Source organism: Brachycentrus maculatus, unplaced genomic scaffold (assembly GCF_059751285.1).
Source record: "Brachycentrus maculatus isolate JH-2025_06_01 unplaced genomic scaffold, ASM5975128v1 h1tg000056l, whole genome shotgun sequence".
Classification (NCBI taxonomy): Eukaryota; Metazoa; Arthropoda; class Insecta; order Trichoptera; family Brachycentridae; genus Brachycentrus; species Brachycentrus maculatus.
Window position 1 is genome coordinate 1,457,501 of NW_028280810.1, and position 24,888 is coordinate 1,482,388.

The following is a 24,888-nucleotide window of genomic DNA, read 5'->3' on the forward strand; positions in this document are numbered from 1 at the left end:
AAAAAAAGCTTATGAGTATTTATTCTTATTATTTTCAACATTTTAAGTGTCCAAATACTTGTTCAAAAAATCTGGATTATCTCCAATTAGAGGAGTTGTTTTCATATAATTTTTTTTACATCTCATCAAAGATGAAGAAGAAAATGGAATAATTGAAGAATAATGGGTAGAATCGGTAATGTTACACAGTGATCACTTAAACCAGCCTATGACGGTCGTCAGCCCCGTAAATGCCCAGACTAACTTAACATAACATAACTCCTGTAATTGGAGATAATCCTGATTTTGTGAACAATTATTTGGACACACTCAAAATGTTTTGAATAAAATATAAATTAAACGTACCTGAAATATCCCAACGAAGAGTATATTGAAAAACAAACAGAACGTCATGAATAGTCTCTCTCCGAATCTAGAAGGCATTGCAATTGGTCGGTTGATAATCAACAGGATAATATCCATGAAGGCCTGATAATCCCGAGGATGTCCTCTCTCGTGAGATATGATCAAAACAGTCTTGCAGAGCCACCATACAATGCCCATCAGAAACACGATGCATAGTATAAACAGCCATGAACTCCAGTCAAATACTAATAGAATATTCAACCATTTTGGGATCCGTTTGGCTTTCCGGCTAATCAAACAAAACCTTTCAATCCTTATTGGAAAGGTGAAAACGATTTGGTCAGTGCTGTAGTTTCTGAAGAAACGAGCGTTCATCGATATATCGACGCGTCTGTTCACAACATCTCCGAGGCTACCAGAAATGGACCCATTTAGTTCGACCAAGCCGTAGTCTTCATTATCGGTGGGCGAAGAGAGAACTGGAGTGAAATTTAGCCTCTTGATAAGGTTTCCTATAACAAACCCGTCCACTCCTCCGAAATATCCTGTTTTTTCTATGTCAGTGACGTAATAGGAATCCTTCAAAGCACGGGGTATGTTTTTAATAGCGGTGGGCTCTCTTTGAAAAATACTCATTCGTAACGGATACTGCTTAAAATTGATCATTTTATGTGAAAACTTTTCGATGTGTATAAGGTAGCTTTCGAGTGACAATATTTTTACGTTATCATCGATACAATCACCCGATTCACATCTCACTAACGGATTGTTCTTTAATATCATGTTTCTACCGCAAAATTGCGGAAGATAAATGTATATTTCGAATATTTTATACATTTCCCAGATTGTTTTGAATACTGGGCTATATTTTGACTTCCAAATATTTTCTTCGATGCCAGACGAACAGGGCTCTTCATTTATGTGCGTTTCCATATTTATTATGAAAAGCAATGAAATGGGCGTATTTTTAAATACACGACATTTTTCAGACCGAATTGATTCGACCATTTGATTGAATGATTCATAAATTATAAATAATATTTTCCTCTGTGGTTTCTTTCGTCCTCTGACCGTTCTAGATGATCTTTCTTCGTTACAAATAAAGGCTGAAGAATGTAAATTCAACGATATGTGACCATTATTTTGGAGGTATCTAATGAGGTATTCGTAGAAATCTATCGCATCGTAATTATCATTCGAGAAAGTGTTACCTTGTACGATGTTCACAAACGAAGTGATTTTTAAATGAGAAGTGATATTGATAACAAAATCAGGCCATTTTGGTTCAAGTTCCGTAATAAAACCTTTATTCTCATAAGCGAATGTTGGAAAACATAACGCGAAATATACGAGTATTCTACATAGCGAGGCCATTATTACAACAAAGGAAATACAACAACCTTTGACAAGAGTATTTCATTGACTAGAAATTCAATTTTCATTTGACAATTTTGATGTTGAAACCACTTCAGCTAAAAACACCCTTTAGAAAAACATTACAAGGGGTAACGAATGTTTTTTTTTTCGTATTGTATATAAAACAATCGTTAAACTTAACCCATTTTTATTCTTATTGTCAGATTGAGTGCGTACTTTCAATTATGTTTGAAAAGCTTTAAAATACAAGCTGTCTAAACGACGATAATACAGTAGGTATATTTTTGACTAAGCTTACAATGGTAGATGTCTTCTAGTGTTTTGTTTATTCCTTCAAACAAGACGTGTATGAAAAATGGTATTCTTATTACGTTACGTACGTACCACAAAATAATAAAATATTAGAAAAACATTTTAAAGGATAAACGGTGAGTGAATTATCTTAAAATATATTCAATCCCTTTATAAAATATTATTTTATAATATAATAGAGTTTAAAAACATGCCGAACTCTTTTTGAGTCAGAAATGAAAACATTCAATACATGTCACTCCATCAGCGATATCTGTGGTTCAAATCAGAATTATTTTACTATCAGAAACCTTCATGAAATGTGTATAAGATTATTTTCCAAGTTTTTTTTACACACTAGAAGTTGCCTGAAAATATAAGTATAAATAACTCACTAAAAGTAGCAAATCCAGAATTTCTGATGGAAAATTTGGACACACTCCAAATTTTCTTGCGATATTTAATATTACGAATATTTTCCATTTACTGTATTGATATATCTTTTAATCCTTTTATGCATTGTACCATATATACCATATGAGCCTCAGGAGATATTTTATAACTCCTAGAAAGAAAAAAAACTGGCAACGCCGTGTTTGTGATGTTTTTTTCAAAAACAAAAACCACCAATGACAATAAAAAGCCCAATAGAGAGACAGTTAGTTACTTAAACTAAACAACTCAACCCTTGAAAAGTGAAAAAAAAATCTTGTAACGGCCTGTTTTGATATACCGCTATAATCTTTCTAATACAAAAACCTCCAATGACAATAAAATATCTAATATATTAGTTATTTAGTTACTTAACATCTTGAAAACTCGACATTTTTTCTTGCAACGCCGTGTTTTGATATGCCGCGATAATCTTTCTAAAGCAAAAACCGCCAATGACAATAAAATATCCAATAGATTAGTTATTTAGTTTCTTAACTTCTTAAAAACTCGACATTTTTCTTGCAACGTCGTGTTTTGATATGCCGCGATAATCTTTCTAAAGCAAAAACCACCAGTGACAATAAAATGCCCAATAATAAGGCATAAAAGGCGGTTTGAATGTCAACAATGGTCAAGGCTTTGAACTCGCTTTCGTGCGTGTATTGCATTCTGCGCTGTAACAGCAACGCATATTTGTTGATCTCGTACCAATGGTTTATCAAGCCTGCCGAGTCCACCTCCATTAAGAACTTGTCTATCGAAGACATGAACGGGAAGCCTTTGTAGGCGATGTAGTTCAAGTAGTAGAATCGGGGACATTCCTGGACAACGTGTAGCTTCGGCTCGCCACTCAACGTGGTGTAGTTTTTTTCAATCATGATTTTTGCATCTGTATCTCTCTCAACTGCGAAGACATTCAACGGTTCTACCATCGATATAGATGGCAGGTTGAGAGAGATGATTCTTTTGTTCAAGTTGTTTAAAAGAGGGCTGACGTCGTATCCAAATAGGTGGTCAATACTTGACGCCACCTTGAGTCCACTATCGTAAGCTTCCTGCAACGTGTTTATGTCGTCATAATAATTTGTTGTTGTATAAGCAGTAGCTAAATAACCCTGAAAAAAAATTTTTTTTCATAAAAAATAAATATATTTTTTTAAATATTCTCAATGTAATAATACGTATTCATTTTTGTTTTTAAACCCTTATCTGCACCCCAATGCATAGGGCACTGCATTATATAAACACGGTATTATCTTGATCGTTAACATACGAAGGAAAGGTGATCAGCCCTCCGCTTTAGGTACCAGTCCAGGGTAATATTGAATAAATATTACAGTGAAAAAATCACTTATATTTATTTTACCCCCCTGGGAATCGAACCCGGGACCTCCAAAACGGTAGCCGAGCGTGCTGACCATTACACTACGGAGGCGGACATGTAATCATAGGTGAAAGGTACCGTAGAACGAGGCTACTTGAACTTTGATGTGTTACTTGAGCCCAGTACAAAAAAAATATTTAGATCTGTATTTGGTCTACAATAATGAACGTATTGACATGATTCATTGTTTCCCTGACAGGTGACACTTATTATCAAGATACATTCATTATTGTAGACCAAATACAGATTTAAATCTCTTTTTTGTACTGGGCTCAAGTAACACATCAAAGTTCAAGTAGGCCCGTTCTACGGGATATAAAATTTTCATTGTAGTTAAGACATTCCAGTCCTCCTTCCCTATTTATTGATTTGGCATAAATTTTGTGGAATAACATGATGATTTAAATAATTATATTTTTTAAATAACATTTATACGAGTATATGACCTTCTTTGAGAGTATTAATACAAACACGATTAGTTTTGAAAACTACAGATGCTGTCATCACCAGGAGAAAATACAAACTAACAAGCAACAAATAATCCATGTACGTACTGATAAAGTTGTACAACCTGCTTCTATTATCAATAAACATAAAGTCATTTATTAACGAAACTAAGTACAAAAGAGCTATTCTTAAAATAAAAATGGAGGTAAGTACTCGTAGATCTGAAATATATGTCATCATTTCGGCCATGACTTATTCGGTTGCATGTCATAAACAAATTGCTTTTCAAATATATTTATATTAGAGTTTTGAAAATGTGCTCTCGGAACGGGGAATCTCAGTGAAGGTCAAACTCTTATCCGCACCCCAATGGTGTATAGGGCACTGCATCATATAAACGCAGTGTTGTATTGATCGTTAACATACGAAGGAAAGGTGATAAGTCCTCCGCTTCAGGTACCAGTCCAGAAGTGCGGGGTGCGGATAAAAAAATATGTGTAAGATTTATAATAAATTACCTGAAATATTCCAACGAAGAGCAAATTGAAGAACAAACAAAAAGACATGAATAATCTCTGGCCAAACTTTGTCGGCATCACGATTGGCCGGTTTATGATTAACAGTAACATGTCTACAATGGCTTGGTAGTCTGTGGGGTGGCCTTTTTCGGGAAATGAAAGAAATAAAGTCTTAGAGAGCCACCACATGATGGCCAATATCAACGCGGTGCCTAGTATGAAGATCCAGGTGCTCCAGTGAAAAATTAGAAGGATATTCAACCAGTTTGGGACTATCTTCGCTTTCGGGGCGATTAAGCAAAATCTCTCGATTCGAATGGGATACGTGAACGTTATTCTGTTTGTCTTGTAGATTTTGAAGAAGCGGGCGTTCATAGAAACGTCTACCCGCCTTGTGACCACGTCGTTCAGGCTTCCTGTTATAGATCCATTGTCCAATCGCATCCCGTAGTCTTGTTTGTCGGAAGGGGATGAGAATATCGGTGTAAAATTCAATCTCTTTACTAAGTTCCCAGTAACGAATCCGTCGATTCCGCCCAGATATCCAGTGCTATTGATATCCTTGGCGTAGTAAGAGTCCTTCAGCGAACGAGGTAAATGATATATCAAAGTCGGCTCTCTCTGGAAAATGCTGATTCGTAGAGGATACTGATTAAAGTTCATAATTTTATTTGGTGATTTTTCACTGTGATATTTGTAATCTTCGTCAGACAAGACTTTCACATTGTCGTTATAGCAGACTTCTGAGTGACACGTCACTAAAGGGTCGTTCATCAATATTCTGACAGAATCGCAAACTTGTGGCAGAAAAGCGAACAAATGAACAATTTTATACATCTCCCATATCGTGTGAAAGAGTTTACTATATTTTGTCTTCAATACATATTCCGTTGAAGATATTGAACAGGGTGATCCGTCAATTTCTCTTTCCATACTCACTAGGAAAAACTGAGAGATAGACGTTTTTTCAAACACATTATTACTTAGATTACTATAAAAGAACTCCTCGATCTGTTGTAACGATTCGTGTATGAAAAAAATTACATTTTTCGAATTTCTTTCGAACGCCAAAGATGAGTTTTTCTTATAGCGAGAACGAATATCATCTAATGAATATAAATTAAACGCTTTTGGACCATTATTTTCAAGATAATAAATAAAGGACCCATAAAAATCTCTCACATCGTAATTGTCGTCTAAATTATGACTCCCCTGTATAACATGAACAAACGACGTGAATCTCAATCGAGTTTTTAAATTTTGCAATAATTCTGGCCACGTTGGGACCTCTGGAGTGTCAAAAGCCTTAATTTCGACTAAAAATGTCTTCCAAATTAACATAAAAAACAAAAGTATTACTTTAAATAACATTGTTATTTTTTTTATAAATTGGTCTACATTTTGTATCCCACTTTAAGTGGCGGTGTAAGCACTACTGCGAGTAAACTTGCTTCGAAAAAATATTTATTGATTCTTAAATCAAATTTGATTTGTTTTAGTACTCGAGTAGGTACTAGAGTAGGCGCTTACTTCCATGACCGAGAATTTCTGTAATAAGAAAAACAAGCATTAGATATTTTTAAATCCCATAACCCCTTCGTTTTGTTTATCATCTGACAATTATAATACCAGAAAGCTATTTAGAAATTTAAAATGCTCGATATGAAAATATAAATGATTATTTTTGGAATAAATCCACTTGTATTTTATAAATGTAGTGTTCATATGCATAGTCAGTATAATATTGGTAAACCGATAAAATATCTCTCTTGAATTTAAATCTAAAGCTATCTTGTTGACATAAGTATCTTGGTAACGTTTACCGAGAAATTGCGTGCGGATTCCACTTACAAAAGTTAGGGAAATTTCAAGGGATGAAATCTTATTTGATTTAGTGAAGTACCTACCAATTACTAAACCAAACACGTGAGAGGCTTTAGGATAGGAGATTAATGTAATAATATAATACCTTAAAACTTTGATTAACTTAAACATTGTCTGTATTCTTCCCATTTTCACTTACATAATAACGTTTTCATGAAAACATTAATACTACAAAAATGTTAGTAATTTTAGTAAAATATATAACCACTCACCAAGATTTTTATCTATCGTTTTTTTTATGAAAAAATGAAAAAAAATGTGTTTTTATTATTTACACGAAAATTTCAAATTCAAACTATTTCTGTGAGCCTAAGCGGCTCATTATTAGAAATAAGTATCAAATTCTGGTAGAGTGGGTTCGAACCGAGCAACTCTGACTTAAGAGTCCGCGACACTAACCACGGGACCACAACCCGATACGTACTCGTCTCTTCATCGAGATAATCACAACACCAGGATACAAACAATACTACATGTCGCTCACTCCTTTCAGCAACGTCATATATCAAAAATCGTAAATTTTCAGTTGTGCATGTTTTCGGAATACCCAGAAAATGAACTATATCCCAGTAAAAGCGACATATTTTTAACTTAATATTTACCCGCTACAGGGCAGAAAATGTTGTTTTTGCATTTTGAAGAAAAGTTTTTGTTTAATTGTTTTTTGAAATATAGTAAATATTTTTCAAATGGATAAATAACATTCAGGTTTTACCTAAAAAGTTCTGTTTCACAGTAAAAAGTTCAATAAGTGGCTTGATATTTGTTTTGAATACATTTTATTATATTTTTAAACTTTAAAAACGATCTCCTGAAAAATTAAATTTTTTGATATATGACGTTGGTGAAAGGAGTGAGCGATGTCTTTACCATAACACTATTCACACACTTATAACTACAAAATATGTTTATCTTATGTGTTTTTGTCTGTTTGGTACACAGATCGACCAACATGCACTAGGATTGCAGAACAATATGCACTTAAGTCCGAGTCTGACATGCACTAAGGATGTTAAAATGGTTATATACTAACGTTACTAACGTTTTTGTAAAAATACAATAAAATAAATCACTCACCATAAAGTAAATACATTAAATATAAAGAATATCAAAATGAGAATCAAATCCCTTTAAAATGTCTTGTTTCCATTTAAAATTTCGGTTTAACTACTGTTGGTTTTTTCCATTTTCTATCTCCTCTTATAATTTTTTATATTATTAAGATGTATTTTGTTTGTAAGAATTAAACTCACTCGAACTCAACGTCTCGACTCGAAATATTACATTCTTTTAGTCGTCATTTAGATGAGTCGGGTGGTGAGATGCAAGTTTATTTTACACAGCAAATTTCTCGATTTATGCTTTAAGTTATCACATTTGGACATCATCCTTCGGGTTTTCCACTTTAGGGATTGAAATATTTTACTTTATTTATTGTTTCGACATTCACTTTGTAGTAAGACATAAGGAAATTGGTAGTAAAAACACTTGTTTTTTACCACATGAGTAATATTTATTTTAACGACTAGTTTCGGAAGAACATGAAATATAATATTATTTTAAGACCCGGAGATGGAAGCATATGTAGCTTCCAATACTAGTTGTTAAAATAAATATTACTCTAGTGGTAAAAAACATGTGTTTTCATTTACAATTTTAAATGTTTTACTTTTTTTCAGTGAAAACAACTCGCATTTTAAACTCACCTTTTGTAAAATATAGCACTAATTGAAGAATTTCGTCAGTCGTATAAATTGATGCTGACAAGACCATGTACTGGACCAAATAATAGAGTGCGCAGACGGCCCAAAATCACAGGCTTTATAAACTAAACGAACTTCAAATATTAATTATATATTTTTTTTAATCATTGCTGCTATGTTTGTTGTAAATAAATATTGAGATTACAACGGGACATGATATTTATAAGCGGCCTATTTACAATTCGACGCTAATGGCTCTATCGTGTTACATTTTTGTTTTCACTGTAAACTCAACCGTTTAAACGATATTCGAGTAGGCTTTATTATTAATTACAAATGAGGAGTTCGACCAAAGGGTGCCGCCATTATTCGTCGATATTGAATAGAGGAGACTGGGTTCCAAAGCTACATTAAATTTTATAAAATAAAACTTCAAATCTTTTTGATCACTTTTTTGGTACTTTTTTCCAATCGGTTTTGACAAGCACCTTACCATCTTCAGGGATGGATACGTACTGGATGTGTGTATGGGATGGATAGTACATATATGTATCACTGAAGATGACAAGGTTTTTGTCGAAACTGGTAAGAAAAATTACCGAAAATAAAAGTGTTTAAAATGAAAAAGTTTATAAAATGTGCCACAAAGAATTATCGAAAACATTCAATAAAAAATACTATTTTTAAACCAAATATTACATTTGTGGTTTTATTCTAATTATTCAGCAAAAAAGACAAAAAATATGTTTAGTATTTTTATTTACTCACAAACCGAAATCAGGACCATCAAAGCCCTGTTTAGAGCTACCCTGTTTAGAATAAGTGTTCACTTTATACGCTTGTAAATATAACGTTCTCTGTTCTGCCCAATTTTTAAGACCCATGCAGTATTATTTTTTTAAACTTGTACCACATGTAATGATCTTGGATTCCTTTCACATGCGAGTAGTTTTTTTTTTATAGATTTGGAAGTTTGGCTGATAGTGGCGCCATCAGCTGAGAAATTTGTGAATCATATATGTAAAGTTAAATAGTACTGAAAGTGTTTCAATAAAATACTTAAATTTTAAATGTAGTACTTCTTCAATCAAGGCATAAATTGAATTGGTATACGAAATAATACAGATGAGTAATTCAAATTGAAATTCAAGACGACTTCTGAGAAATATAATACCTCCATTTCCCACGAGAAAACAACTTCGCGCGAACGGACAGATGACAGTGCATAATTTTACATAATTTTCCATAATACTTAGTCACAAATAACAGTATCCCTTTCATTTTATTTCGAGAAATACAATTTATGTTTTGCGAGTCCTCGATAAGGCTTTATTATTTAAATTCAAAATGTTATGTACTAGGACTTTAATTAAACAATATCATTATTCTAAAGTTCATTATTTATGTATGTATCTTTATTCTGAATCTTGAAAGAAAAATGCAAACCCCTTAGGGAGCAAACCTCTATGGTTTAAAAATTATTTAAAATTCGATGAAACATAAATGATCAAAACAAAAACAGTAAATTAAAAGGAAAATGAATTGAAATATCGTAATCGTACAGGAGAAAGTAACTAACTAACAAAACGGAAAATGTTCAGGAGGGCCATTTAAGTCACTTTTGCTTGGCAAGATAATAAATATCAATGAAGTTAGTCAGTTTAACAAGTCAATTTATTATAATTCCAAGTTTAAAATCGCTTTGGGATTTTTATGTATATATGTTATATATATATATATATATATATATATATATATATATATATATATATATATATATATATATATATATATATATATATATATATATATATATATATATATATATATATATATATATATATATATATATGTATATATTTATTGTGTTACTTTATACATATTGTAACATTCACCATTCTACCCATGATTGATAACAACAATTCTCTAATTTCGGATGTGAATTTATGCTTTAACTGAAAAGATCTTCTTCGTCAGCGACATCTTCGGTTGAAATCACTAAGTTTTTATTAGCAGAAACCTTCATAAAAAATATATAAAATTCTTTCCTAATTATTTATCATACCAGAAAACGTCTAAAAAATATCATAAACGTTTAGATATCAATAAGGAAAATCTTGATATCCCAAGTGGAGGAAATCTAGAATTTGTGAATAAAAATATAGACACACTCAAAATATTGAGAAAGTGTTGTGTTATTTACTTAAATAAACGTCAGTTTTTAGTACTCAACTCAACGAGTATTGTAATGATAAAATAATAATAATATTAGAACCCTTATCCGCACCCCAATGGTGTATAGGGCCAGAGATTGTTCATGTCTTTTTGTTTGTTCTTCAATTAGCTCTTCGTTGGAATATTTCAGGTAATTTATTATAAATCTTACACATATTTTTTATCCGCACCCCAATGGTGCATAGGGCACTGTGTCATATAAACGCAGTGTTATCTTGATCGTTTATACATGAAGGAAAGGTGATCAGCCCTCCGCTCCAGGTACCAGTCTATGGTAATTTTGAATAAACAGCCGAATAAGTAGCCGAGCGTGCTGACCATTACGTGCTGATTATTGTATTGTAATTAGCATAGTTTTGTCCGCCTCCGTAGTGTAATGGTCAGCACGCTCGGCTACCGTTCTGGAGGTCCCGGGTTCGATTCCCAAGGGGGGTAAAAATAAATATAAGTAATTTTTTCACTGTAATATTTATTCAATACTACCATGGACTGGTACCTGAAGCGGAGGGTTGAAAACCTTTCCTTCATGTGTAAAACGATCATGATAACACTGCGTTTATAAGACACAGTGCCCTATTCACCATTGGGGTGCGGATAAGGGTTTTATTATTATTAATTAGCATAGTTTATGTAAATAACTACGGTGTTTGGAGGATATTAGACCGTGAAACCACCAAATCAGCTAAACTTGCCCTCTCAATTCAACCCTTCACAATCGGGCGAAATATCAGATATAGCGCACTTAATTAATTAAATTAACTTAATAAATTAATTTTGAAGAATCTCTGTTTGCATGTTTAAAATCCGAAATATCGATAATTTAATTTATCACTCCCGCCTTTGTGGTGAATTGGTTAGCGTGTTTAGCTATCGTGCTGGAGGTCCCGGGTTCGATTTCCAGGATGGAGGTGGTGAAAATAAATATTAGTGTTGTGGTCCCGTGGTTAGTGTCGCGGACTCTTAAGTCAGAGTTTCTCGGTTCGTATCCACTCTATCACAATTCGATCCATATTTCTAATAATTCAAAATAGTACGAAATTGAAATATTTGTATAAATAATAAAAATATAATTTTTTCTCTTTAAATTAAAAATAATAATAATTATTATTATTATTTAATATTATCCTGAACAGATCCCTGAAGCGCAGGAGTTATCACCTTGCCTTCATGTGATAACTCCTGCGATCAAGATAAAACTGCGTCAATACGATTTAGTGCCCTATGCATCATTGGGTGGGGATAAGGGTTAGAAGAATAACTAATTTATCACTAGCTGTACCCGGCCACGCATTTCTGTGGATCAATCTTGTTTAATTGGAAAATAATGAAAATATAAAGTGTGTAATTCTAATGTACTTAATTTTACAATTCTTTGAAGCAATGTTTTTTAAAATCTCTAAAACAACAATGTATTGCGTATAACTTTATGCAGAGAATATTTTTTGAAGTAGCTTAAATATACATAGAAAAAAATATATATGTATGTATTAATATAAATGTGTATACATATTTTTCACATAACATTTTTGGGTGACAACAAATCTGGGTTTTTCTACTTAGGAATTATTTTACATTTTTGTAATCTCAACATAGATGAAGAAGAATGTGGAAGTCTGGGTATTTACAGGGATATATTTATTTAAATTTGTATTTCTCTTGGTAAATATCACTAATTCTCAAGATGTATTTTGACGATGTGTTATGTTTCGATGCATTCCGCATCTAACCTTACCTTTAAAACCTTTGTGAACAATTGTGTTATTTCAACAACAAACTGTGTTCTCTGAACAAATGTTCTGAGAATGCCTTAACCTCTCGTGTATCTTCTTCCAAGCCCGAGGATTTGGACGCTCCGGAAGACCGTTGACGACCATTCATTGACTGTATTTAGGGGAATATCGGGATGATGGACTGATTTCAATTTCAAAATCAATTTCAATTTTCAATTTTCAATTTTCAATTTATTTATTTTCAATAAACATATACATTACAAACTAAAAAAATTAAAGCGTATACATTGAAATACATACAAAAATCGAAAATATGCAAGAACTATTTTAAAGGTATAGAAGAATCCCGCTTCGGAAAACTCCTTCAAACACATGAACAGATCAATATCCAATGAGATATTGTTCAACATATCGGTAGCTCTTCCTACAGGCATAACCATCGGTAGGTTGGTCCTGTGTAAAGGAATGTGCAACAATCTATGCCGACGCTGTCTTAGGTAACTATCGGGAACATCCAGACCAATGTTCCGGATAATTTCAGGATTATCGATCATACCGCGCAACAATCGATAAAAATGCGTAATCAAATACACATTCCTTCTAGTCTCTAAACTATTGTAGCCAAGCAAGCCCTGGAGAAACTCGGTCGAGTAGAGCCAAGGATAATAGCAGTACTCTCTCATGTAGAGATACCTCAGAAACTTCTTTTGGACTTTCTTTACCATAAGAGAGTACTTAAGCTGATATGGAAGGAATCCCTGGAAATGGCACGTGATGGGTGATTAGAAGACGATTTGAGGGAGCGAACATGAATGAAGAAGTAGACAAACGAAATAATCGTTTTTAAAAATTTTGTATCCTGACATAGGTTGAAAGGGGTTAAGTAAAAATCTCTAGAGAAACTCCATAATATATCAGCCAAGGTAAATTAAAATCATTCGCAAGAATCTGCCAGTTGATGCTGCTCGTCAATTGATAAGTGCGTTTATAGTATCTAGAGTCCATTATTATAACGGTATATTCACGGGTCTATCAAACAATAAATTACTCGACTGCAATCAGTGTTGATCGCTGTAGTGGGATTAATTTTTAGAATTTCTAAATTCGGTCACATCACCCCACTAACTTTACCAACTGCACTGGTTACGCTTTCGCGAATAGGTTGAGTATAAACTCTGCCTACTTATGTTTAAATCAATACATACTATGGCTCCAGGGTATCTAGAAGAGCGGTGTATTCCAGACAAATTGGTTGACAGACGTCTCATGCTTCCTTCGGCAATAACTTTAATTTCTACCATTCGCTAATCGAAATATCAAAAACATGTTTACTTACATAAGTCCATACACGCATATATGTATTTTAATATTAAAACAATCATTTCAATCTTTAAAAATTTATTTAATTGAAATAAAATATTTCGTAATTAGATTCGGCAGTCACTTTGTAGTAATATCTATCCATTTTCAATTAAAAGTTTACTTAGTTTTTAACTTCTATTTCCAAAAATATTGTACTACCTACATATAATTAATGCAACGAAACACGTATTACAATAGATTTAAAGAAACAGTGATATTTACCAAGTAATATTTTAATCTAGACGAATAAAATAGATTTTTTATCTATTTTATGGTTTTTATTTTCTTCACAATTTTATTTAAAATACAAAAGGTAACGGTTGCATCTTCATAACTATTTCAGTAGTTCTTTTAATTTGCTTGTGTTTAATCTTGAATTGGATTATTTCGTATATAAATAATAGTGAAGCTACAATCAAACCAATCGTAAGGAAGTAAAAGGAAGTTTGTACATCTAGAAGGGAAAGTTTTCTCTCTGCATCTTCGCCTATCCGCTGCATTTTTTCATTAAGAAGGATTGCATACTCCGTCAATTGATACCACTTAGTGCATAGACCCGCTGCGAATATTCTATCCATGTAATTGTTGATGTGGTTTAGGAAGGGAAACCCCTTATACACAATATACGACATGTAGTAAGTCCTGGGACACTCGTTCACTATGTGAAGTTGCCGCTCACCGTACCTATTCGTGTAAAGAAGCTCTATGACGGATATTGCGTCAGTTCGTCTTTCTACAACGACTGTCTTCCTTTCTTTGGCAGCTTCCGCGACAGAGACATTACTACTCTTTATGACCTTTTTAGATAAACTGTTTCCAACACTGCTAATGTTGACACCGAAGATATCAGCGTTGCTCGTAGTTGCTACCTTCAATCCGGATTGATCCAATTCTCTAAGAGTGTTTATATCTTTATAATATGATGTTGTACTGTAAACAGTGCTCAGTTGTCCCTGAAATGTAAAAAGAAGTAATAAATAAATCCAAGCTACTTGAGAATTTACACTGATTAATATTTTCAATTTACCTGAAAGACTCCGGTGACTATTAGATTAAATATCAAGCACATAGTTATGAAAAATCTTTCTTGAAAAATTCTTGGTAAAGTCACAGGATAGGAGATAAAAAGTAAACATATGTCTAAGAAATAAAAGCACTGAGGATCTTTTCTATTGATATTGTACTCTGATATCTTAGTTTTCATAAACCACCAGATAAAACCACACCATACGGTGCAAATTAATATAAGACCCCAAACATCAACGCTGAAAATGAGGAATATAGACATCCATTGAGGTATTCGTTGAGCTTTGGGAGCCAAAATACAGAACTGGTCATAGTATATCGGATAAGTAAATTCTATGTCGTCTGTACCGTATACTCGAAGGAACCTCGCATTCATTGAAATGTCCATTTCTTTTTTTATAATATTTTTAAGGCTGCCTGTAGGTGTGCCATTTTTGAAAGATCCGTAATCTCTATTATCCGTCGGCGCCTTGATAATCGGTGTAAAGTTAAATTTCTTAATGAGATTTCCCAAAACAAATCCATCCAGTCCTCCGACATCTCCAGTATTCTTAATATCCTTTCTCAAGTAAGTTTCCAGGAAAGATTGTGGCATTTTATTGACGGCCGTAGGAACTCTAATAAAGAGGTTAATTATTAGTGGATAGCCGTTGAAATTTTTGTATTCATGTAACAAACTAAGCGAATCGAACGATTCTTCAGTAAAAATAGACACTCTGCTTGTATCGTTAAGCGTTTGTTTCGTTTTTATAATATCGTACTTAACCAAAAATACACGATTACACAAGTACGGCAATAGTATAACCACTTCTAATATTTTAAAAAGTTCCCAAAGAGATGCGAAATGTTCTTCTGTGATTTCCTTGAGTGCTTGCGATACTGTTTCTACATCGCAGTAATTGTTTTGAAGTTCTATAAGGGTGACCACCACTATGAAGTGAGCTCTGTTGTGATTAGCATAGACTGTCATTGGTCGCTGTATAGACGCACGGAGCGCTTCGAAAGATTCAAATAATAGTATAAAAATTTCTGTCTGAAGTTTTCTCAAAACCGCTCTTGCGTTTGTAATATTAGTCAAGGTGTTGGCCTTAAATATTACGAGCGAGACAGAACTTAGGTTGTTTATATGACTTATAAGACCTTTTTGAAAATAATTCAATCTGACCGAGTCCTCAGAGTCTTCTGAACTGTTTTTACGCGCTTCTATCAACACGATAGTTTTTGTATAACGGTTTATATAATTCAGACGAATTCCAAAATTGGTTTGTAAATAGGGTTTGACATCAAAGACATCTGTATAATCTATCAAATTGTTCGTTTCTTGTACATCTTGTGAATCAACTATCTTGTAGTTGTACGAGTATATCAGCTGGATAATAAAGACATATTTCCAGACCATTTTAATGAATTCCTGTTTTGTTTCGCGGTCATTGAGATGTAAATTAATAAACCTATTACCTACAAAGTAATAAGTTATATTTTTATGCTTTTACTAACTAAAAATTTGATAATATGGTACCATCAAACACCTTTCCACGTGCGATACTTTTGAAGTTTGATGACTTGTGACTAGGATACGAGCCAATTTGTTGAAATCGAAGTCACGTAGTTTTATCAACCTGTCAAAGTTTAAACAGCAAAACAAACCGTGAATAATGAATTGTAAAAAGCACATATTTAACGCTTTACGCTTAATTTTACCATAAATCGGTTTGTTTATTCGATAAACTCATTACGTTGGGCGTTCAAAACATTGACGTCCTATAATTAGTTTCACCATTTATATAAAAACGTTATTTTTTGACACGCTACGGAAAAAATGTCATTTTAGAAAATGGGAACTGTTTGCTATCGCTCATTTATAATACTTTTTGCTATCGAGATAAAAAATGAAGCGTCAGTTCGTGAAATTCACTTAACCAAATTATAATACGTTTCTCTAACTTTTAAACCAGTCGCTATACGGTAAAAGCCGTAAAAAACACTTCAATTAAATATAAATATTTATTTTTAATTCATTAAGGAGTTCATTAGTAATCTTAATTCAGATTTTGGGAAAGCTAAACTAGTGCGACAGCAGCTATCTTAAATAATGAATATTTTCAACCCTAGGCTAAAAATGGTAATTAACAAACTTGTGGAAATTTTATAAACTACAACTTTAATAATAAGTTTACTCTACGATCTACATTTTTCGACTTGGACCTGAAAAATGAGATAAATTTGAATTCAATATATAAATTTCACTCAACTTTTTTTAAATATTTGTATATTTCGGCTTATACTATAAGCCGAAAAACATCATCTTAAAAAAAAAACATTATTTCTTGAAAATTTTCGCAGATACTTTGTGGCACATTTTATGAACTTTATAAAATTACACAACAACTTTGTTTTAACCACTTTTTTATTATTAGTACACTTTCACCTACCGGTTTCGACAAGAACTTTTCATCGTCAGAGTTTATTAAATTCTAAAACATTAAAATACTCATAATTAATTACATTCCCTTACCAAAAAAATAATTCCTAAATAAAAAAAGTGTAGTGTAAAAAGGTAGGTAAAAGTGTACTAATAATAAAAAGTGGTAAAAACAAAGTTGTATAATTTTATAAAGTTAAAAAACATTAAGACCAAAATGATGGTCATTAAATTTTCTACAAGTTTACATATTTAAATGTTCAGCCTTAAATTGAAAAAAAACATCCTTTAGGGCATATATTCTCAGTGAATCAACAGAGACGAAGTATCTATCGTTTTTATACGAAAGAAGATGGAAGTCTGAGCATTCCAGAGCTTGCGACCTGGCATTTAACTGGCTTAAACGATCACTAATACAAAAGGATGAATGGTGGACGTTACTTAAGTGTATAAAGTTATAAGTCGGCTAAATACCAGGTCGTAAGCCCATGAGTGCTCTGAGTTCATCTTCTTTTAATAACATGATGATTTAAATATAAAAATATAACATTTGTATAAGATCACTTTTTGAGTTTGTTAATTAGTAAACACAACTAATTTTGAGAATATTTGTAGTCCGCAAAACTAGTCGTGTTTAGGTACACTAATAAACTTAAAATGTGGTCTTGTATTTTGATGTAGAAATCCATCTTCTTTGGTTTAATAACTATATATTTTTTTATAAATATATATATATATATATATATATATATACATATATATATATATATATATATATATATATACATATGTATATATATATATATATATATATATATATATATATATATATATATATATATATATATATATATATTTATATATATATATATATATATATATATATATATATATATATTTATATATATATATATATATATATATATATATGTATATATAAATATATATATATATATAAATATATATATATATATATATATATATATATATATATATATATATATATATATATATATATATATATATATATATATATATATATATATATATATATAGGTATCCATCCGTTGTATGTCTAATCCAGTGTCCGGTAAAATAAATTAAAAATTAAAAAATAGGGTGGCTCTAAAGTCAACAGGGTTTAAGTTCAAAACATTTGGACTTAAAACACCAATCTCGCTCACCAAAGATTTTTGTAATTAATTAATTCAATTTCAAGTGAGCACAGCGACTGGCCTATGAAAGCCCAGATCTAAATGCTGATTGAACTAACGATAGGGTAGGGGTGGAAAATAAACAGTGTTTACTTTGTTTCAGGGTATTTACCAACCCTTTTTAACAGCCGAAGTGCGTGTTACTCCTTGCCGTTAACAAAGAAAAATCTAGGATCAGCAAACATTATGCATTGAATTTTCCTCGCACGTCATCGATGATAATTGTTTTTCACGGAAGACAAACATGTACCATAAATGATAGGACATTAAAGAATCTATTTCAATAATTTTCTTTTTTGATTCGGCAATCCATTTGTGGTAATATATATCCATAATTCAAATTCCACGTAATACGGATTGCGCAATATGCGTTCATTGCCTTATTTATATGCACGTTATCGTTATTTGTCAAGTTTAAAATTTAAAAAGTATTTATTAAGTCCCAAAACGATTTATTGAATAAAACAAAAACTACATGAGTGATACGTCTAAAAATAAAAGGAAGTTAAATCAGTAAAATCGAACTCAAAAGGTCTGTTACTCAATCGGATGTCTTACTAACTACGTCAATTTGACGTGCGTCGACATTTTTATGTTATTTTATTCCAAACAATGATATTTTATTTATTCTTTATAAAAAAAAATCTCTAAAGGGTAAATCAACCGCTTAATTTTTATTTTTGTTGAAATGTTATTACCTTCAATCATTTTTCAGATATTTTTATTATTTTGTCATTATATTTGATACCAACCGCGCGTTACTTTTTTTTACATGGGAGTTGCATTGATTATTTACTTTGCTTATTATGTACAAGGTTTATAGATCATTACGAGGATTTTTTTTTCTAACGTAATTAAAATTACAAGTGTGATCCACACGTTGCTTTGGCTCAGTCTGGTTGAGTGGAATATAAAAGATGAAGCACATATTTCTAATGTGTATACAATATTTTAGCAGCCCTCAAGAAGCATGCTGTCCGCCACGATTTTTGATTAGCATTGAGCGTATTTCGGCGCTATATATAATGGCGCTGCCATTGTGGTAACAAAAAAATGTTTTTCAAAAAAAAAATACCCATACGCACGTATTTAAATGCAACGTTATGTCATATAAAATATATGAGCATATATTTTATTTATATATTTAACCTTAGAGACTTCACCTCAAGGCTTGAAATAAATATATATATATATATATATATATATATATATATATATATATATATATATATATATATATATATATATATATATATATATATATATATATATTATATATATATATATATAAAATAAATAATCATGTCGTACCTTCGTATGTGTGTTTGATTCTGTTTAATGTAACAAATAGATACATTCATTTCTGTTCTTACGATTACGAAAGAAAAAACGATCAATTTTTGTTTCTCCAAAACATATGAATGGTGGACGTAGCCAAAAAAAAACTGGAATTCATTCCGTTGAAAGAGTCGCGCCTGGGGAATGCTTGAACAAAGCACGTCTTTGGAAAAAATGTTTGAAAACTCTATCTGCCCACTTATATTTTTTGCAAGACACATAACATGCCTGTATTTTTCCATGCTTCTTAATTTATTTATTTTACTACGCGATTTGAGCGCGATTTGATTTCGCGCAAGCTACTGGTATGTCCGCTAGGACGGACATACCAGTAGCTTGAGGCTGTCAGGGTCAACTTGTTCGTGGTATTGGAATTGGAAATTCTGGAATTTAAGGTCCAGAATTTCCAATACGTGCATTGAAATGCAAAAATATCATCCCGCGTACACTCGACCGCAAGTCAACTGCAGCTGTCGTTTGTGGCAATTGAAGTGATTGGAATTATAGATTTTTCACTGAGGGTGTAAATTTTGATTGAATGCCTTTTCCATTTACAGGTTTTTCACCTCAATTTTTATGTTTTATAAACCAAATTAGACGCTTAACAAATCAAATTAGACGTTTAGTAAATCCACTTGGACATACTATGAATCACGAGTACTACTTTGAATATATTTTTATTAATTCCATTTTTTTATGAGATACAATTTTTTTTAAACGTCCAATTGAAAGTGTCGGATGTCCCGTGGTTAGTGTCGCGGACTCTTAAGTCAGAGTTTCTCGGTTCGAACCCCTCTACCGCAATTTGATACCTATTTCTATAAATGATCCTCTAAGGCTCACAGAAACAGTATGAAATTGAACTATTTGTGAAAATAATAAAAAACACAAATATTTATCTTTAAATAAAAGATAATAATAAAAATTATTATTTTTATTTAATATTACCCTGAACAGATCCCTGAAGCGCAGGAGTTATCACCTTGCCTTCATGTAAGTAAGTGAAAAATCTGTATTATGCATGACATAATTTTTTAAAAATAAATATGGAGATTTTCTTCATATTATCGACGTAAGCTATCATATTATCGCTACATATCGATAAAATCCAAAACAAAACAATCGTAAATTTTAGGAATGTAGAAAGAAGATTCACGAAGTCGAGAAATGCTTGTATTAGCATTGATACGAAGTTAGGGAAAGTTTGAAATTCTCAGAAGATTTTCTCAAATATAATTTTCAGGCACGTACAATGTTAGACTTCATAACATCTAAAAATGAATTGAAAATGTTGTCAAGATTCGTTCCTCGTAGGTACTATTGAGAACTCCGTTTGAATTTTTCTTAGGTTTAGTAGTGGGAAGACAATAGGAATGTTGAAAATAATTCATGTAATAAAAAATATTGTGTATGTAAATACTTACTTAAAGCTTTACATAATCGAATAAAATAATAACTATGTAATTTTTATTTCACTGCTAATAACAACTATGTAATTTTAATTTTAATAATAAAACCCTTATCCGCACCCGAATGGTGCATAGGGCACTGTGTCATATAAACGCAGTGTTATCTTCATCGTTTTTACACATGAAGGAAAGGTGATCAGCCCTCCGCTTCAGGTACCAGTCCATGGTAATATTGAATAAATATTACAGTGAAAAAATCACTTATATTTATTTTACCCCCGTTGGGAATCGAACCCGGGACCTCCAGAACGGTAGCCGAGCGTGCTGACCATTACACTACGGAGGCGGACCAATTTTTTTTTTACTGCTAATAACAACTATGTAATTTTAATTTTACTACTAATAACAACTATGTAATTTTAATTTTACTGCTAATACCAAATATGTAATTTAAATTTTATTGCTAATAACAACTATTTAATTTTAAATTTACTACTAATACCAACTATGTAAATTTAATTTTACTGCTAATACCAACTATGTAATTTAAATTTTACTGCTAATAACAACTATGTCATTTTAATAATGCAAACACTACAAACTAATTAAGTATTTACAAAATACTTAATTAGTTTGAAAGTAACATGATAAAAAGATAACAAACTGGACCAAGTAAATAGACAGGCCTAGAATAAATCATACTTTTAAAAATATGTGACACTTCAAAAGAATCTGTGCTAAATTAAAGCTTATCCAATTCAACCATAGATAGCTCCAGTGAACTCACGTGACACTGTCATGAGTGTAATGATTTATGTAGGATTTCCGAAAAAATGAGTGGTATGGTTGTCAATCATGGGTAGAATGGTGAATGTTACAAGTGTATAAAGCAATCACTTAAACTAACCCGTCCACATTCATCTTTATCTATGCTGACATTTCAATATAAATTACTCTTTGCGAACGTAGATTTGGACACACTCAATATACAAGTATGGACCGTGGAAAAAAGTTGAGAAGAAGGTATTTCCGTAAAAGTTATAAAATACAATAAAAACAACAAATATAATGGTTCAAATAAAATTTGTGGTAAATAATTAAATGCTTTATTTTTTTCTTATTTTTTTTAATTAAACACTTAAATATACCACTTTAATGAGTTTTATTGAAACGACTAGTTTCGAAAACTTACAGATGTTTTCGAAACTAGTCGTATATATAAATAAAGCTCATGAAAGTGGCATATTCAAGTGTTTAATTTTTTTTAAATAATCAACATGTCATTCCACAAAGTTAATGCCGAATCAATAAACAATATTTTTTTTCTCATTAAATATTTCAAATGTATTTTTAGTCAGTTTCCAAGACATAGATATGTTCTCCAATAGCCTTAAATCTTGGTTGCTTGACGTTTTGGGTCTGTTTTCCTAGTAAATTCCAACACAATTCAACTATCAGAACTACGAAGGAGACTAGAAGGCCTGAAGCCAGGGTCAGGAAGGCCGTCTGGACGTCCACAAGGGAGAGTTTCTTCAAGGACTCTGTATCTAGCTGCTTTTTAGCATTGTTATTCAGGACTATGGAGTACATTGTCATATCGTACCTGGAAAAAATATATTTGAAAAATCAGAACAACATGATAATAGCAAATTGATTCATTTGAAAATCGTGAGACAATCGGTACGATAAATATTAATTTAAAAAATTCGGGCTGTGGTCCTGTAGTTACTGTCGCGGACTCTCGAGTCAGAGTTTCTGGGTTCGAAACCACTCTACCACAATTTGATACCTATTTTTAATAATGAGCTGCCTAGGCTGATTATGTATGGTATGAAATTGAACTATTTTTGTAAATAATAAAAACACAAGTGTTTTTCTTAAAAAAAAAATTCAATTAAAATTAAAAAACTAGTCCAAACCTCCATATTTCCATCTTATAAAAAGATGTATCGTATCTGTTGAGACATATATTATATTAATTCGTAATTTACATTTTATTTGGTAAATTAAAAAAAAATCATCAAATCTATTTAGACACGTGTTTCGATCGATTTTGCATCATTTTAAAACATAAATTATGCGGAATTTGTCGAAACACATATCACAAAAGATTTTAAGAAAAGTGGTATTACCAAGTAAAACGTAAATTAAAAATGGATAGATATTACTACAAAGTGACTGTTGAATCAATTAATGAAATCTATGATATTATTTGTTCATCTGGCATTAACTTTGTAGATTAAATTAAATAACACAATGTTCCTTCATGAAAAAAAAAAACTCAACTCAAGCATAGATAATGCTGAGAACTAGCGTGTGAAAGAAGGTGTCAATTGAAGGATAAATGTATCGCCTACTTTCAAAATCCGCCAGATCCATGTTAGTCGATTTTACAAAAAATTCAAAATTCTCCGGGAAACATTTATGTTTAGAAGATTTGTCTACCTTTACATAAAATATCATGAAATTTCCCATTTTTCTGATTTTTTTTAGTATTGAAAAAAAATACGAGACACAAACCGGTAATGATGTCATCTTAATTTTTAACCTATCCCCTCTCTCTGATTGGCCGATGTGGGTCAGAACGCAAGTTTCATAAATATATCGGAAATTTGAAATACAAGCTGTTTTTAAGTATTTTTTAGCAGGGTTTTAAGGTATAAAAATATTTTTAACCACAATTGGCATTCCGAAGAGTATTTATATTAAAATCTTATAAAATTGGATCTGGCGGATTTTGAAAGTAGGCGACACAAATATAACTTGAAGAAATTTGAGGAGTGTATAAAGTGATCACTTTAACTAGCGTATGAGAGATCGTAAGCCCTGAGAATACCCAGACTCCCATATTGCTCTTCATCAATGAAGAGTCAAGATATAATTGAGTCAAGATATAATAGTAAGATTGATTTGTAAGGTAGATTCTCACCAAAAGCTGTTGAATCCTCCTTCCCAGGTCTTACGCAGGAACCGGTTGATGTTGGGTAGGAAAGGATGGTTTTTATGGACGATGTAGGCCAGATGGTAGGTCCGAGGACACTCGTTCACTATGTGCAGTAATGGTGCGCCCTTTACGTCCATGTACTTCAGTTGTATCAAAAGTGCTGCATCAGACCTGATCGAATAAAATAAATTGAGCTGCTTTTTTTTAAATCTCATCAAAGATGAAGTAGAATATATAAGTCTGGACATTTACAGGACTGACGACCGTCATAGGCTGGTCTAAGCGATCACTTTACACACGTGTAACATTCACCAATTCTACCCATTATTGACAACCACACTACTCAAATTCTTAGAAGTTCTATAAATATGAACCAATTTTGAAACATTGTTCTTGAATCACTAGAACTTCACTAGAGACATCTATTGGTGAGATGAAAATAAGCTTTTAACTGAGCAGAAACTCTTTTATTAGGATGTGAGGTCCGAATCCTGGATTATAATCACACACATGAGAAACGCTAGCTAATATCATTTTCATTTTTATTATTTAAGCTTATAATTTAACCAGATAATTTATTTAAAACATTATGAGTGTGTCCAAATACTTGTTCACAAAATATTTAAAAACTTTCAGGTGTTACTTAAAAATATATGTTGCACAGTGTAAAGTTCAATAAGTGGGTTGATATTTATTTTTAATACGTTTTATTATATTTTTAAACTTTAAAAACGATCTCCTGAAAAATCAATTGTTTTTATATATGACCTTGTTGAAAGGAATGAGCGATATGTGAAACACGATTTTCTAGCTGTCGTGCATAG

The 24,888-nt window shown here is 31.8% G+C and overlaps 3 protein-coding genes across 3 annotated transcripts in view; all 3 read right to left on the bottom strand.

The window, feature by feature from the left end:
- The window catches only part of LOC148311796 (uncharacterized), a 104,162-nt gene extending 103,181 nt beyond the window's left edge, over positions 1-981 (bottom strand). The window contains exon 1 of the mRNA XM_088278362.1: positions 346-981. Within this exon, the coding sequence (XP_088134488.1) occupies positions 346-981 (636 nt within the window). The remainder of the gene's footprint in view (positions 1-345) is intronic.
- Positions 982-2,939: 1,958 nt separating this feature from the next.
- LOC148311797 (uncharacterized) lies at positions 2,940-5,634 on the bottom strand. The gene is made up of 2 exons (XM_088278363.1): positions 4,798-5,634; positions 2,940-3,563 (listed from the first exon to the last, which is right to left on the bottom strand). The coding sequence occupies exons 1-2, from the start codon at positions 5,632-5,634 to the stop codon at positions 2,940-2,942; spliced, it is 1,461 nt and encodes a 486-aa protein (XP_088134489.1).
- A 6,792-nt stretch (positions 5,635-12,426) lies between these two features.
- On the bottom strand, positions 12,427-15,332 carry LOC148311798 (uncharacterized). Its single transcript, XM_088278364.1, has 3 exons — positions 14,739-15,332; positions 14,391-14,664; positions 12,427-12,530 (listed from the first exon to the last, which is right to left on the bottom strand). Exons 1-3 carry the CDS (start codon positions 15,330-15,332, stop codon positions 12,427-12,429), a joined length of 972 nt encoding a protein of 323 aa, XP_088134490.1.
- Positions 15,333-24,888: the final 9,556 nt, after the last annotated feature.

Bases quoted from the DNA above. Each gene is read 5' to 3' on its own strand.
- LOC148311797 (XM_088278363.1), bottom strand. From the start codon at position 5,634: ATGTATAAAATTGTTCATTTGTTCGCTTTTCTGCCACAAGTTTGCGAT. The intron at 3,564-4,797 runs GTAATTTATTAT...ATTTTTTTTCAG, and splicing joins TCTTCGTTGGAATATTTCAG to GGTTATTTAGCTACTGCTTA.
- LOC148311798 (XM_088278364.1), bottom strand. From the start codon at position 15,332: ATGCCACAATCTTTCCTGGAAACTTACTTGAGAAAGGATATTAAGAAT. The intron at 14,665-14,738 runs GTAAATTGAAAA...TTTACATTTCAG, and splicing joins TAGTCACCGGAGTCTTTCAG to GGACAACTGAGCACTGTTTA. The intron at 12,531-14,390 runs GTGAGCGGCAAC...AATTGAAATCAG, and splicing joins TCTTTACACGAATAGGTACG to TCCATCATCCCGATATTCCC.